A 13,853-nucleotide genomic window follows, 5' to 3' on the forward strand; every position below is an offset into this window, starting at 1 on the left:
AATATGTGCATGGATGTCCGTGTGTGTGTGTGTGTGTGTGTGTGTGTGTGTGTGTGTGTGTGTGTGTGTGTGTGTGTGTGTGTGTGTGTGTGTACTTACATAACATCCTCTTTCCCATGTGTGAGCTTGTCACTTGAATCTGTCTGTCTGTTAAAACTTAAAATAGAGTTGAACACACAGAACCTGGAGTGTCAAGCCCCTCGTATCCAGTGCGGGTACGCGGCTCTGGTTACACTGGGCAATCACTGCTTAATATTGCTCTGGTGCGGTGTCCAACTGTACACTTCCCCACTACCGAGGAGCAGTGTCGGACCGACCAGCTTTCTACAGGAAGAGTGATAGTGTCAGAAACCAATAGCCAACATGCCCAAAGTCGCTGTGCCCGGTGAGTGTCCATTCACCGCCTGAATCCAACACACAAAGAGAAGATTTAGTTTTAACATAGCATTAATTTATGAAATTTGTTTTACATAACATTAAATGAGCATATAATGGTTTAATAGATGTGTATACAAAGTTAACTGAAGGATATAAAGATGTTGCATAAGTTCAGGGTACCACTGTGGTCTCTGGCAGAAACTGTAATCTAGGAATGGGAGTGTCTCGATAGTTATTTCTGCCGATCAGGTCTTAGAAGTTTGTACAACAAATCCACTAGGCAAGGTTACATTTTCCAACATCTGCAATTGTTTTTTAAAATCAGGTATTGGTGGTATATCAGAGTATTTTAGGGACTTCAATTCAAAGACTAGACTAGACTAAACTTTAGCAACTGTCAGGCACTGCATTCTTCAATTGTCAACACCCCTGACATTTTAATAAATGGAAGCAGAAAGAAAATAGAGATGTTAGTGTTTGATACTACTTCATTAATATTTGTGATGTCTGATCCACACATTTTAGATATAGACTGAAGTGCAATCTATATGCACTCTTGAAAATCATTTCAAATAGGCTGTATCATCTTAAGCATGCATGCAGGAGTTCACACTGATGTTTTTTGCAGCTGTGGCAATGTGGGAGGTTGTTTAGTCTGTCTCCATCAGCAATGTTTCAAAGGCTTATAAGTTAGGACTTACTAGTTAAAGCACATGTAAGCTTGCATTAATAAGCAGGAGAACCGTTTGCTAGTCAGTGGATTCTAGCGGCTCAAATGTCACACTGGTGCTTGACATGCCATCACTCACCTAAAATGTATTTTTACATTATAAATGTTTGTCCTCTGTGTTGAGTACTAGCGAAAATGTTCATCATTTTAACTAAAGAGCTATCATAAAACATCTTGTTTTTATGATCCCCTCTTATTTTGTTATAATGATTACCTTAATACCAGATTCTGCAGGTGTATGTAAACTCATAACCACAGGATTTATGTGCACTGATTATGTGCATTAGTGCATCTTTTCAGTAAGATATTTCGATTATTTGAGGCTTGCATTTCTAGACATGATGCTTTCCATGTGTAGGCTAAGAATAATCTGAATTTTAATTTGCAGACTGTGATACGATATCAGTTACTGATATCACCAAGTTTAAAAATAGAGACACTATCATTTCAAAGCGGCAGAGAAGGCCATGTATTGGCTGAGCTTCAACGAGGGAGTTACTGAGCAGGATAGACAGCAGGCTGTTATAACACTTGGTTAATGATTTCACACCCATGTAAAACACCCTTGAGTCTAATACTATGTGTTGTTTCTGATATTAAACATGGTATTTCTGATATAAAAATACTTATGTCTATTACGCTGGACAGGAGAAAGTAATTTGATGGTGTAGGTTTATGGCAGGACTATGTTTGCCTGACCAGTGGTGGATAGGGGTGTGTTTCTAAAGCCTAATTTTGCCTATTCGGTTTAATGAATTATGCAAATAATTCAGGATAAAATCCTCATCCTGATTTAATGTGATGGCCTATTGTCCTTGTCCCCTCTCTACATGAATCCTGTCCCATATGTGATGGGTACATGTTACTAACCCAGAAGAGGAGAAGCGTAAGTATTGAGGAATAGGCGGATGATTGTTTGTGTGTTTGGAAAGAGGGGCATGACCTGGTAGATGTGGTTATCTCAGAAACCATCCAATGGCGTATCCAATGGATTTGCCATGAAACTCCAGGTGGATACACAGCGTGTGATTTTTAAGAAAGACTTCGAGTGTGGAGGAATGTGGATTAGGGGATGATGAATATTATTTAGAATAAACTGTTTGTTTATTTGTTTACTGTTCCCGATCCATGACATTAAAGGGTTAGTTCACCCAAAAATGTAATTTATGTCATTAATGACTCCCCCTAATATTGTTCCACACCTGTAAGACCTCCGTTCATCTTCAGAACACAGTTTAAGATATTTTATATTTAGTCCGACAGCGTATCTAAGTGTAGGCACACTATACTGTCCATGTCCAGAAAGGGAATAAAAACATCATCAAAGTAGTCCATATGTGACATTAATGACATCAATTTCATTTTTGGGTGAACTAACCCAACATAGGCTGCATCCGAAATAACATATTTCCCAAATGTATAGTAGGGGAAAAACATATCTGACAATTCAAATTACTCAGAAAGTATGACCTTCTACTTCCAGTGAGATTCTGAAATGTGCTTGATGTACACTTTACTATCCCACGAGGCCACGGGAGAGGATTTGTGGCAGTGAAGCGACACAACTGACACTGATAGGTCACGTTTATGTGATGATAACATGGCGGGCGGATGTAGTACGTCCGGTACTTATCAGTTATCAATTTAACAGGTATTGCTATTGCAACAAGATGGCCATGGAATCAATCCACCTATGATTTGAATTAAAAATTGTATGATCATGGAACGTGAACAATAACAAATAAAAGGTTGCCTCTATGTCCGATACATTGTTTGTGAATGTCAAGACTTGTTTGAGTTCTTTTGAAAGTGTTGCAATCTTGGGATTGCGAAAAAAGGCACAATAGTAACAATGAGCATGACTTGATGTTTTTTTTATAGTTTTGTACTTTTCACTTTACCCCATCAATCACTGCAATATTATACATACAAAGAGTTAATATTGACATTGAATTGTTAATTGTAATATTCGGGTTGCCTGCATTACAGAGATTTGATTTAATATTACAGAATTTTGTTATTCAGGGGGCATGTGTGATCCCTCAAATGTGAATAAAATGACAGTTCCAATGTTTTTCTTACTAACTCAGTCTAACCTATAACCTCCTTTTTCTTTCTAATGTTTTGGATCTTCCTCACCCGCTCTGGGGAATGAATAATCAGAAGGGAGTAAGTACAAAGGAACCCGTCTCAGATCGACGTGTTTAAACTGCTTCAGTGCAACAAAATAATGGCAAAACAGCCATCTGTATGTTTTATTCATTTGTTTGTTTGGGTGAAATTACACATTGAGAAAAAATCTTGCATTAATAAAGTAATTTAAACCTATTTTGGGTTTATTTTATAGAGTCCTTGTTACAAGTTACCCCAGTAGTTATAGTAATTACTATAAATTGTGCCTAATTACATGCAACTATCCCAAACCCTATAAGTACAGATAATCATTATAAGTCTACCTAAATTTATAATTGCACTGTAACATGGACACCTGAAAATAGTGTAATCATTTTTCTTTTCTTTTTTATTGAACATTTTAAACGTAATGCTCAATGAAGGTCATATATAAAGTAATGTCAAACAAATAAGAAATATTTATATTAACTCTGAAAGTCTTGTTTTTCAATTAAACATTTCTGGGCTAATATAATTTGTAAATGGAATGTGTATTCAGCTATTAAAACAATTGCACCTCATTGTAATTCATAAGCAAACAAATGACTAAATTTGTGTACTTCTGGCTTAGACTGGTGATTTCTGTGCATGGTTAATGCAATTCTTAAAAGCTTTTCAGATGTAGGCCTATGACTCATATTTTCTTGTCAGACATTTCTAAGTTATGATTTGGGTTATGCTGTTGTTAGTTTTGTGAACTGTGTCTTGGCTTATGGTGAATTTGTCATATTTTTGTTCATCTCTGCATGAGAGATTTTGTCCAATCACTTCTAGCGGTCACAGTGACTCAGTAATTGAATCATTCTGAAAAAGTGTTGTCCTTGTGCCAAAAGCATGCTCTGGTTAACGTTCAACAAAAGCTGAAGCTCTTAAAAATGTCTAAAGGACAACAAGTCAGATACTTTTTACAAGTACAAGTCGGTTGTTCACTTATTGTGCCTTTATGGCGTTTACCATAGGCTTATATACCATATTTATACCTGAATGTTATCCAGAACATAACATCATCGTAGGCTACTTGATGCATCTTTGGTAGACCGCCATATAATTAAAATCCTTATTTGGCATCAAAAACCAATGTGGTGCTTCTTTTCTTTTCTTTTTTAAATCAGAAACGGATGATCGTATGCGTGCGCTCGCAGAGCGTGTGTTTGCATCGGAAACCAAAGATGAAGACGTCCGTGAGGAGATCTCCCTGTTTGATGTGGCTGAGGATTGCCCTATCCTCAACCAGGAGCTGGCCTATCATGTAACCGAGGATGACGACATAGAAAAGCGGTCAGTGAAATTACACAATTATAACGCCTTAAAAAGTGCATTGATGTCGCAATTAAATAAAAGTTGAGACATATTTTTTTTCTGTCATATTGTGATGCAAGTTATAACAAAGTAACTTACAAGATGTAACGTTAGTCTGGCGACTTGGTTCTACGCATTGGTTGTTGATTTATTTGTCTAAAAACCCATTCTTTACTTAATTTCTATTTTAAAGATTAGAATACTAGTTTAGTAACGTTTGGTACGGTGCGTCTCTCAAGCCATTTTCTTTTGGTTTTGGCGAACATAGAACAGAACTACTTATAGGCTAGGCTACTGTCTAAAATACGTTTGAAAGAAAACATTCAAACACACACACACAAAATATTTTGTGATATCCACATCCAATAGACGGCAAATTATGACAATACTTAAGTTTTGTCGAGGTACCGTCCGACACTGATCCATCATCCGGCAGCAACAGCCCTCGAAAAGCTAGCAGCAGTTAACGTTACTATGGTTACGTCTCATGCCTTAGGAAAACGCGGGTATTTTAGATTTGACAGAATTTGGAGGTTACTGAAATTTTTGTTTGAAAACGCATTTGAAACGTTCATTATATACAATTATTTTAGTTATTATATATTTTTTGTAGTAGTAGTAGTAGTAGTAGTAGTAGTAGGCCTATATCCTGCAAAAAAAAAATGTTTTGGCTTTCTTTGGGTTCAGCCCTTAAAAGGATATAGTTCGTTTTTTCAAAATGGTTCCAGACCAAACCTGGATAAATGTCTTTGTTCTTCTGTATACAAAGAAAGATATTTGAAAAAATATTTTCAACCAAGCAGACCTTGGGCCCCATTGACTAACATATTTTTTATTTTTTTGGTTTGGAATTTGGTTTTGGGAGAGGGAGTAAAATTTGACAATATTTACATTTTTTGGGTGAACTATCCCTTTAACTATTTTCACCTGAAAGTGGTGATTTAATTTGTAATGCACCTGTTTTTTTTCCCCATTCCCCCAACAAAGCATACTCAGAACTAACCAACCTCATCTTTAACCAATATCCACAGTAAGAAGTATCTCAGCCGCGCTCATCCTGTGCTAGACGAGAAACCAACTTATTTGGAAGTGCCTGATTTCCAGAGAGTGTCCATCACTGGTGACTATGCTGCTGGGGTATGTTTCAATTAATAACTTCCTGGAACTGACTGGGATATATGCACTTATGTAAGGTTTGATTTATTTACTGCCCATTTACCAAGAACTTCACAGGTAACTGAATAGCAGAAATAGATTAGCCAGGGGTCTCTCCATTTGAGCAAGTGGAACCCAACCCTGGATTTGGTTTCTGAAATCTATATATCTGACATTTAGAAGGGGTATTTAAGAGAGTTAAGGAATTCATTTTCACCTGTAGTCATCAGCTTTGCCTAGGCTTACTCTTATCTAGGATTCAAACTCATCTGCTCTGGCATGAGTTATGTTGTCATGTTATCACATGTTAGCTTTTAAATATAGTGTTCCTCAGTCAGTGTAATGCTTTCTATGACTGCTCATAGTACATTTGCATTTATGTTAACTTATCACTTTTCATATAGGCATTTCAATCATAACAAATCAGGGCATTTAACACAATCCAAACTGTACTACAGGTAACCATGGATGACTTCGAGCTGTCCTGTAAGGGTCTGTACCGTGCCCTGTCCATCAGAGAGAAGTACATGAAACTTGCTTTCCAGAGATTCCCCAACACTCCATCTCAGTTCTTACGCAAAATTGAAGGAGAGCAGTGGAAACCAGAAGATCAGGTGCATCCAGGTAATAACTGAATACTCTATACCAGAATATCCTGATAAAAAATATTTACAATAAGGTTCCATTTTCTAAAGTTGGCATCAAACAGAAGTTGCGGTTGACATGCTGCTGCTGTACAATGTTGCAGAGCTATGAACAGTATTGCTAGATTGGGTCGATGATTACCAGCCCAAAAGCTCACCAAAGCCAGCTGCCCACTACAAGAAAAACCCACCCAAAACATTACCTGCAAAAATTATGTGATCAAATTTTATTGCCATGTCAATAAAGGTTAATAAGGGTCTTTTTTTTATCTCCTTAAAGGGTTAGCTCACCCAAAAATGAAAATACTATCACTAATCACTCACCCTCATGTCTTTCCAAACCCGTAAGACTTTTGTTCATTTTCGGTACACAAATGAAGCTATTTCTGATGAAATTTGAAAGTGTTCTGTCCCTCCTTTGACGGCAACACAATTACCACAGTCGGATTTTATTTAAGCTTTTATTCACATATAGACACTGATCAGTGAACATAAACATAAACAGAAGCTCAACTGAATTTGCTTTGACACGCAAGAACAAACCTCAAACGTGCTGCATCAGGAGAATGAACCTCATTGGTTCTTGCAGGATCTCAAATGTGTTTTATGATTTTACGAAGCGTCAAAGTTGTAGTTGCGTAGCTGTCAATGGAGAGACAGAAAGCTCTCAGATATCATCAAAAATATCTTTATTTGTTCCAAAGATGAACAAAAGAAAGTCTTATGATTTTGGAAGGACATGAGGTAATTAATAATTTTGACTAATTAATGACAAAACTATCCCTTTCAAAAAATGTTGTGTGGTTTTCGAAAAATGGAAAACAAGTTGTATATGTTGCATTCAGTGAAACATAACCACACAGTGTGATCAAAACAGTCTCATTGTTTTGCAGTCTTTAGCTCTCCTCCTAAGGCTGGTGAGGATCCTTTCTGCACAAAGGACTTCCCACCCAACCTCGGCTACGTTGCTCGCATGAAGGATGGTGTTATCTACGTCTACAAAGATGCAGCATCTGCAGATAAAAACCAACCTCTAAACCACCCTGGTCCAGACCTTGCCACTTTCATCGATGACATGAACTTCCTCATCGCCTTGATTTCCCAGGGCCCAGTGTGAGTGTACGAAAACCCTGGATAATGCTTTATATATGACCTCTAGTTCTGTATTATATTCCCTCATTTTCCATTTCCTGTTTGGGAAAAAGCAACAACAAAAAACATGTTATACTCTACAGTTCAAAACTTTGAATTTTGAAATGGTTTTCGAAAAATGTAATCAAAATTTTAGTAAAAACAGTAATTTGTTATTATTATTGAAAATTGATATTGTAATTTATTGCATAATGTAATGCCTTCCCATGATGTCAACATCATTACTCCAGTCTTCAGTGTCACATGATCATTCAGAAATTATTCTATGCTAATTTGCTGCTCAAGAAAAATGTCTTATTACTATCAATGTTGAAATAAGTTGTGCTGCTTAATCATTTTGTGGAAACCGTGATACATTTTTATCTTATGTTATATTATGTTTCTTTGTTGAACCTTCATAAGAGCAGCATTTAGTTAAAATAGATATATTTTGTAACAATGTAAAAAAGTTTTTATTGTCTTTAAAGTAGTTTAGCTGAATATAAAATAAGAATGATAATGTTTATTTTCTGGTAAATGGATACTTGTGTTTTGTCCCCCAGAAAGACGTACACTCATCGTCGTCTTAAGTTCCTAATGTCAAAATTCAATGTACATGAGATGTTAAACGAGATGGAGGAAATGAAAGAGCTGAAGAAAAATCCCCACAGAGACTTTTACAACTGTAGAAAGGTATGACTCAAAACAGCCAAATGTCATTTACACTAAAATAATTTACAGTCCAACTAATCAAATTACCATAAGTTTTGTTTTGTTCTGGCTGGTGTAGGTTGATACTCATATCCACGCTGCAGCCTGCATGAACCAGAAGCATCTCCTCCGCTTCATCAAGAAATCCTACCGTGTGGATGCAGATCGGGTGGTGCAAGTTTTGAAGGGCAAGGAAGTGACCATGAAGGAGCTTTTTGCATCTCTTAACCTGCACCCCTATGACTTGACTGTGGATTCCCTGGATGTGCATGCTGTAGGTATCACACAACACATCATAATGGTTCTTCAGGGTCTTCTCACCCAGACTTGGGAAGAATATGTTGTTCCACAGTTGTTCAGAACTAAAAAATAAAAGGTCAAAGTATCCTTAATGCACTGCACTATAGTTGTTGTGCTCTATTTTTAGATCATTACATGGGTTACAAAATCTACCCGGTGTATCCTCAGCTGTTATGATAGTATTCTTAGCACTCCTAACTGCTTACGAAAATTGTTATTTGTGATGACAGCAAAGTTATTTACAGTTATCTCTTGCTCGACTTCATGCAGGGCAGACAAACCTTCCAGCGTTTTGATAAATTCAATGCCAAGTACAATCCTGTGGGTGCCAGTGAGCTGCGTGATCTTTATATGAAAACTGAGAACCACTTATCTGGAGAGTATTTTGCCACCATTATCAAGGTAAGTCTTGGGTGAACCACGGCATTATTCATTTACACTAACGGGAAACCAATCAAATCGGCTGTAATCTCTGTAATCTCACAGGAAGTTGCTAGTGACCTGGAGGATGCCAGATACCAGTACGCAGAGCCCCGTCTGTCCATCTACGGTTGTAACCCTAATGAGTGGACTAAGCTTTCCAGCTGGTTCAACAAGCACAGAGTCTTTTCTCCTCACTTCAAGTGGATGATTCAAGTGCCCCGAATCTAGTACGGAAAACTTCTAGTACGTCTCACTTCTAGCACTCAGTCTCTTTGTGCAAACTGTACTAACAGTACATCTCTAATTTCCCCCGTAGTGACATTTTCAGAGCCAAGAACTTTGTGCCACACTTTGGAAAGATGTTGGAAAACATCTTCCTCCCTGTTTTCCAGGCCACCATTGACCCGAACTCCAACCCAGAGCTTAGTGTCTTCTTGAAGCATGTGAGTGAATCTGGCAAATATAATAATAGTGTCTCGTGTATATACAGTAACAGCAAATTGTAATGCATGTTTCATTGACTCCATCATCATCTTGCTTGTTTTGAATCAGAGCCGAAGTAACTACAACTCACTACTTGAGTTGTCTTTTCATTGGAAACTTGATTACTCTTACTAGCTATTACCATTAATAATTTGACTTCTACTTGAGTAATTATTTCTATTAAGTATTTTACTTGAGTACAGATTTTGATTACGCTACCCTTGTCTGCAAATCAGAATGATTTCTAAAGGATCATGTGACACTGAAGACTTCAGTAATGATACTGAAAATGTAGCTTTGATCACAGGAATAAATTACATGATAAAATATACTATAAAACTGAACAATCATTTTAAATTGTAATAATATTGCACAATATCACTGTAGTCCATCCCTGTGTTTGGCCCCTCTGCAGGTGACAGGCTTTGACAGTGTGGATGATGAATCCAAGCACAGCGGTCACATGTTCTCCACAAAGAGCCCCAAGCCTGAGGAGTGGGACATTGTAAAGAACCCCTCATACACTTACTGGATTTACTACATGTATGCAAACATCGCTCTACTCAACCAGCTACGCAAGTGAGTATCGCAATAACACAAAAAGAACAAAACTAGCTATAGGACATTTATAGACTGGATAATTGTTGTGCTTGATACTATTATGATTGCTTATATTAGGGGTTTGTTTCAATCCCTAACCCAAAAGTATTAAACTTTGGTGTGTAAAACATCCCACACTGTTGGTCCCATGGACATGAATAATAACTAAAATTGTACAGCTTGCAAGGAGAAGTGTGATATTACTTTTTTGGGGACACTTAATATTCAGCAACATATTGATTTGACTGCATTGACACTATTGGATGAGAACTGAACTGAGCTGATGATGATTCTGATGATCATTTTTTTGCAAAGCTGCTATACAGCTGAATTGAACTCATTCATAATTGATGAACTTTACCCAGTTATTGAAATGAATCAACAATGAACTCAACTGAATAATGACAAAAAAAAACTTGAATTTGAATTAAATTCTCGTACCAGGAACATATATCAAAGTTTCTAAATATGTATAGACAGATGCCATGAAAACTATCCACATATAAAATAATAATAATAATAATAATAATAATAATAAAACAAGATTATGTCAATATTTCAGCTTATCTAACAACATATCCATGATTTTTGCCCAGCTCTAAATAGTCTAGTCCTTGCACAATAATAACAAAATTTTTAGAGCTGTGTGTGTGTGTGTGTGTGTGTGTGTGTGTGTGTGTGTGTGTGTGTTTGCATCATTGACATTATTTTCCTGTTAATCATTTTAAATCAGCTTTGAAACAATCTCTATTGTGTGAAGGTTATACATGTTTTTTTAAAAGAAGTACCTTAAGTACCTGCTCAACAAGGCTGCATTTATTTGTAAGATAAAATATTATTTAAAAAATTATAATAACTGTTTTATGTTCATTTATTTTAAAATGTAATTTGTGATGCAAAGCTTAATTTTCAGCATCATTGCTCCCAGTCTTTAGTGTCACCTTATCCTTCAGAAATCATTCTAATATGATGATTTGCTGCTCAAGAAACGTTATTATTATTATTATTTATCAATGTTGAAAACAGTTGAGCTGCCTAAAAACCAAAATGGACTCTTTGATGAATGAAAAGTTAAAAACAGCATTTATGCATCCTCGCTGAATAAAAGCATTACTTTTACTTTTTTTGTTTTTAACGGGTGTGTTTTAGATCCCAGAGTAACTGTATCTTGTGTGTTTGTGGCATCCAGGGAAAGAGGTATGAACACATTCCAGTTCAGACCTCACTGTGGAGAGGCTGGAGCTGTCACTCACCTGCTGGCCTGCTTTATGACTGCAGACAACATCTCTCATGGCCTTAACCTCAAGAAGGTTAATACACCATTTACTCTGACCATTAGGGGGCATCCTTCACCTTATCACTTCATCCTACCCTCATTGCTCTCTGTCTTCTAAAAAATACTGATGTTGACTCAAGAATCCCAGCATTCACTGTCTCCTCATGCTCCACAGAGCCCTGTCCTGCAGTACCTGTATTACCTGGCCCAGGTTCCTATTGCCATGTCACCACTCAGCAACAACAGTCTGTTCCTAGAGTACAACAAGAACCCTCTGCCGGAGTTCCACAAGAAGGGACTGGTAGTCTCCCTGTCCACAGATGACCCCATGCAGTTTCACTACACCAAGGTGTGAGGCTTCGCCCTTTTCTATATGTGCAAACTGCAAATATTCTCACTCTATTTCCTTTGATTTGATGTGTGTCTGTGAGTTTATCTGAATTCCTGCATCAATAGGAGCCCCTGATGGAGGAGTATGCCATTGCAGCCCAGGTGTTCAAACTTAGCACCTGTGACATGTGTGAGATTGCAAGGAACAGTGTCCTCCAGAGCGGCCTGTCCAATGAGGTGAGATCACCTGACCTGACACATCACTGAAGTTACAGTTGTTTGTTTGTTTTTCATATGCATAATTTCACTGGTATATTCTGTTAATAATATAACAACTGTTTCCATTTTTGAACTAATAGTGTGAATTTAATTATATACATATTATGATGATATGTCTAATGTTTTCAAAGTAAAATAACTAAAATAATTAAAAAATACTTTTACCTTTTTCAACTTTTATCTTTAACCCTGTGTTGCATGAATTTTTAATATATTTAATTTTTATACACAGCATATATACTGTATGTATGTATATTAATCAGTGTTATTGTAATATAATTTTTTATATGTAAAATAATTTAATTATTTTTCATTTTAATAGTTTAGTAATTTTGCTCTTTTGTATTTTTTATTAGTTAGATTATATATTGATTATATAGATTAGATAAATTATATATATTTTTAAATATTTCTTTATAGCTTTAATTTATTTATGTCAGTTTTAGTAATATTAGTACTTCAATGTAAATGCATTTATTTCAATTAGTTGCCAAGGCAACATTTCAAATTTTTAGGTTTAGGTTTTTCATATTTTTATATAATATTTATATTTTCTTCAGGCTTCAAGCTTTCTTATAGCTTTTCTTCAAATTACTATAACCATTTAGAATAGCCCTTGTTTTACTTAACAATGACAGCACTTTTATTATTTTAAACTTTAAAACAAGAACATAATGATTCGATGTCTAATAATATGAATTTAATATTTCCAAATGATTAATTCTGACAGAGTTACACATCTGTAGTGGTTACCAGTCAGCACCAGGGTTGCAATAGTTTCGTTGAAATTTGAATCTCTGCTATTCACACTACAATATAATCTTTTTCTCACACAAACAGGAAAAGGTTCACTTTCTTGGTGCCAACTACTTGAAGGATGGTCCAGAGGGCAACGATATCCGCAAAACCAACGTGGCTCAGATTCGCATGGCCTACCGCTACGAGACCCAGTGCTATGAGCTGAACCTCATTAAAGAGGGCATGATGGCTGACTAAACAAACATGCACACATTTAAAATCTCTTTTAAATTATTTAACTGACAGCAACATTTCTGCTGTCATTATTGTTAAAGCCCATGAGATAATGTCCATGAGACGGTCACGGAGCTAATAACTTTAAGAAATTACACTCCTTAACAGAGTCGTCTTGTACACAGGTGTCTGTCGGCTTGTGAAGTTTGTCTTATGTTTGACCTTTAGGTCTTACTGCAGTTTACAGTTTGCAGTTTACTATGTTTACATCCACTTGTGCCTTATTGTGTTATGTTTTTAGTGGGGAAAAAAGCCTGTTACAGTTGACTCAATAAACATCTATATACATAAATCTGTAGTTTTGTTCTTAGTTAACACAAAATTGACCATTCTGTCATAATTTACTCAACCTCATGTCGTTCCAAACCTGTTTACAATTTTTTTTTTTTGGTGAAACAAAAAAGATATTACACAGATGCTCATATTGCCCTCTTCTATACATTGAGACAAAGGTTGTCAAGACTAAAAAGCACCAACTTCTGTAAAAGTAATACCTATTCACTATATTCCTGTCATACAAGAGAAACAATTCCCCCTATGTAGCTTTCAAATGTTATTTGGACTTCTGCATATTAAAACTTTTGGGAACCTGACATTGGAACATATATGACATTTACTCAATGGAAAGACTCATTTACTCAAAACAATGGCAGTGTCATTGGTGCCAAACCGGGCATGACAGGTCTTGATGTATGAAGTTTGGGGTGCAGTTTGAGAGCTTCAATGTATGGAAAGATAGATAGTGAATATCATTACATTTTTAAGATTTTATGTTTCTCAGACCTATTGTGTGATTTAATATAGTACATAAGGGCATGATTAAGCCAGGATAGGTCATTTTAAGTATAGCTTTTACAAAACATGCCTTAGAAGAAAAGAAAAAAAAGGAAAAAAAACTGCTTTGCACATT

The 13,853-nt window shown here is 36.2% G+C and overlaps 1 protein-coding gene across 1 annotated transcript; it reads left to right on the forward strand.

Moving 5' to 3' along the window:
• The first annotated feature begins 229 nt into the window (after positions 1 to 229).
• Positions 230 to 13,235, forward strand: ampd1 (adenosine monophosphate deaminase 1 (isoform M)). Its single transcript, XM_067414301.1, has 15 exons — positions 230 to 385; positions 4,393 to 4,558; positions 5,611 to 5,716; positions 6,193 to 6,358; positions 7,272 to 7,491; positions 8,073 to 8,202; positions 8,300 to 8,494; positions 8,791 to 8,922; positions 9,007 to 9,170; positions 9,260 to 9,386; positions 9,842 to 10,005; positions 11,216 to 11,336; positions 11,478 to 11,651; positions 11,759 to 11,869; positions 12,752 to 13,235. The coding sequence occupies exons 1-15, from the start codon at positions 364 to 366 to the stop codon at positions 12,905 to 12,907; spliced, it is 2,154 nt and encodes a 717-aa protein (XP_067270402.1). The 5' UTR covers positions 230 to 363; the 3' UTR covers positions 12,908 to 13,235.
• Positions 13,236 to 13,853: the final 618 nt, after the last annotated feature.

This window comes from Pseudorasbora parva, chromosome 13, assembly GCF_024679245.1.
Source record: "Pseudorasbora parva isolate DD20220531a chromosome 13, ASM2467924v1, whole genome shotgun sequence".
In the NCBI taxonomy this organism is placed as follows: Eukaryota; Metazoa; Chordata; class Actinopteri; order Cypriniformes; family Gobionidae; genus Pseudorasbora; species Pseudorasbora parva.

Bases quoted from the DNA above. Each gene is read 5' to 3' on its own strand.
- ampd1 (XM_067414301.1), top strand. From the start codon at position 364: ATGCCCAAAGTCGCTGTGCCCG. The intron at 8,495-8,790 runs GTAGGTATCACA...GACTTCATGCAG, and splicing joins ATTCCCTGGATGTGCATGCT to GGCAGACAAACCTTCCAGCG. The intron at 8,923-9,006 runs GTAAGTCTTGGG...GTAATCTCACAG, and splicing joins ATTTTGCCACCATTATCAAG to GAAGTTGCTAGTGACCTGGA.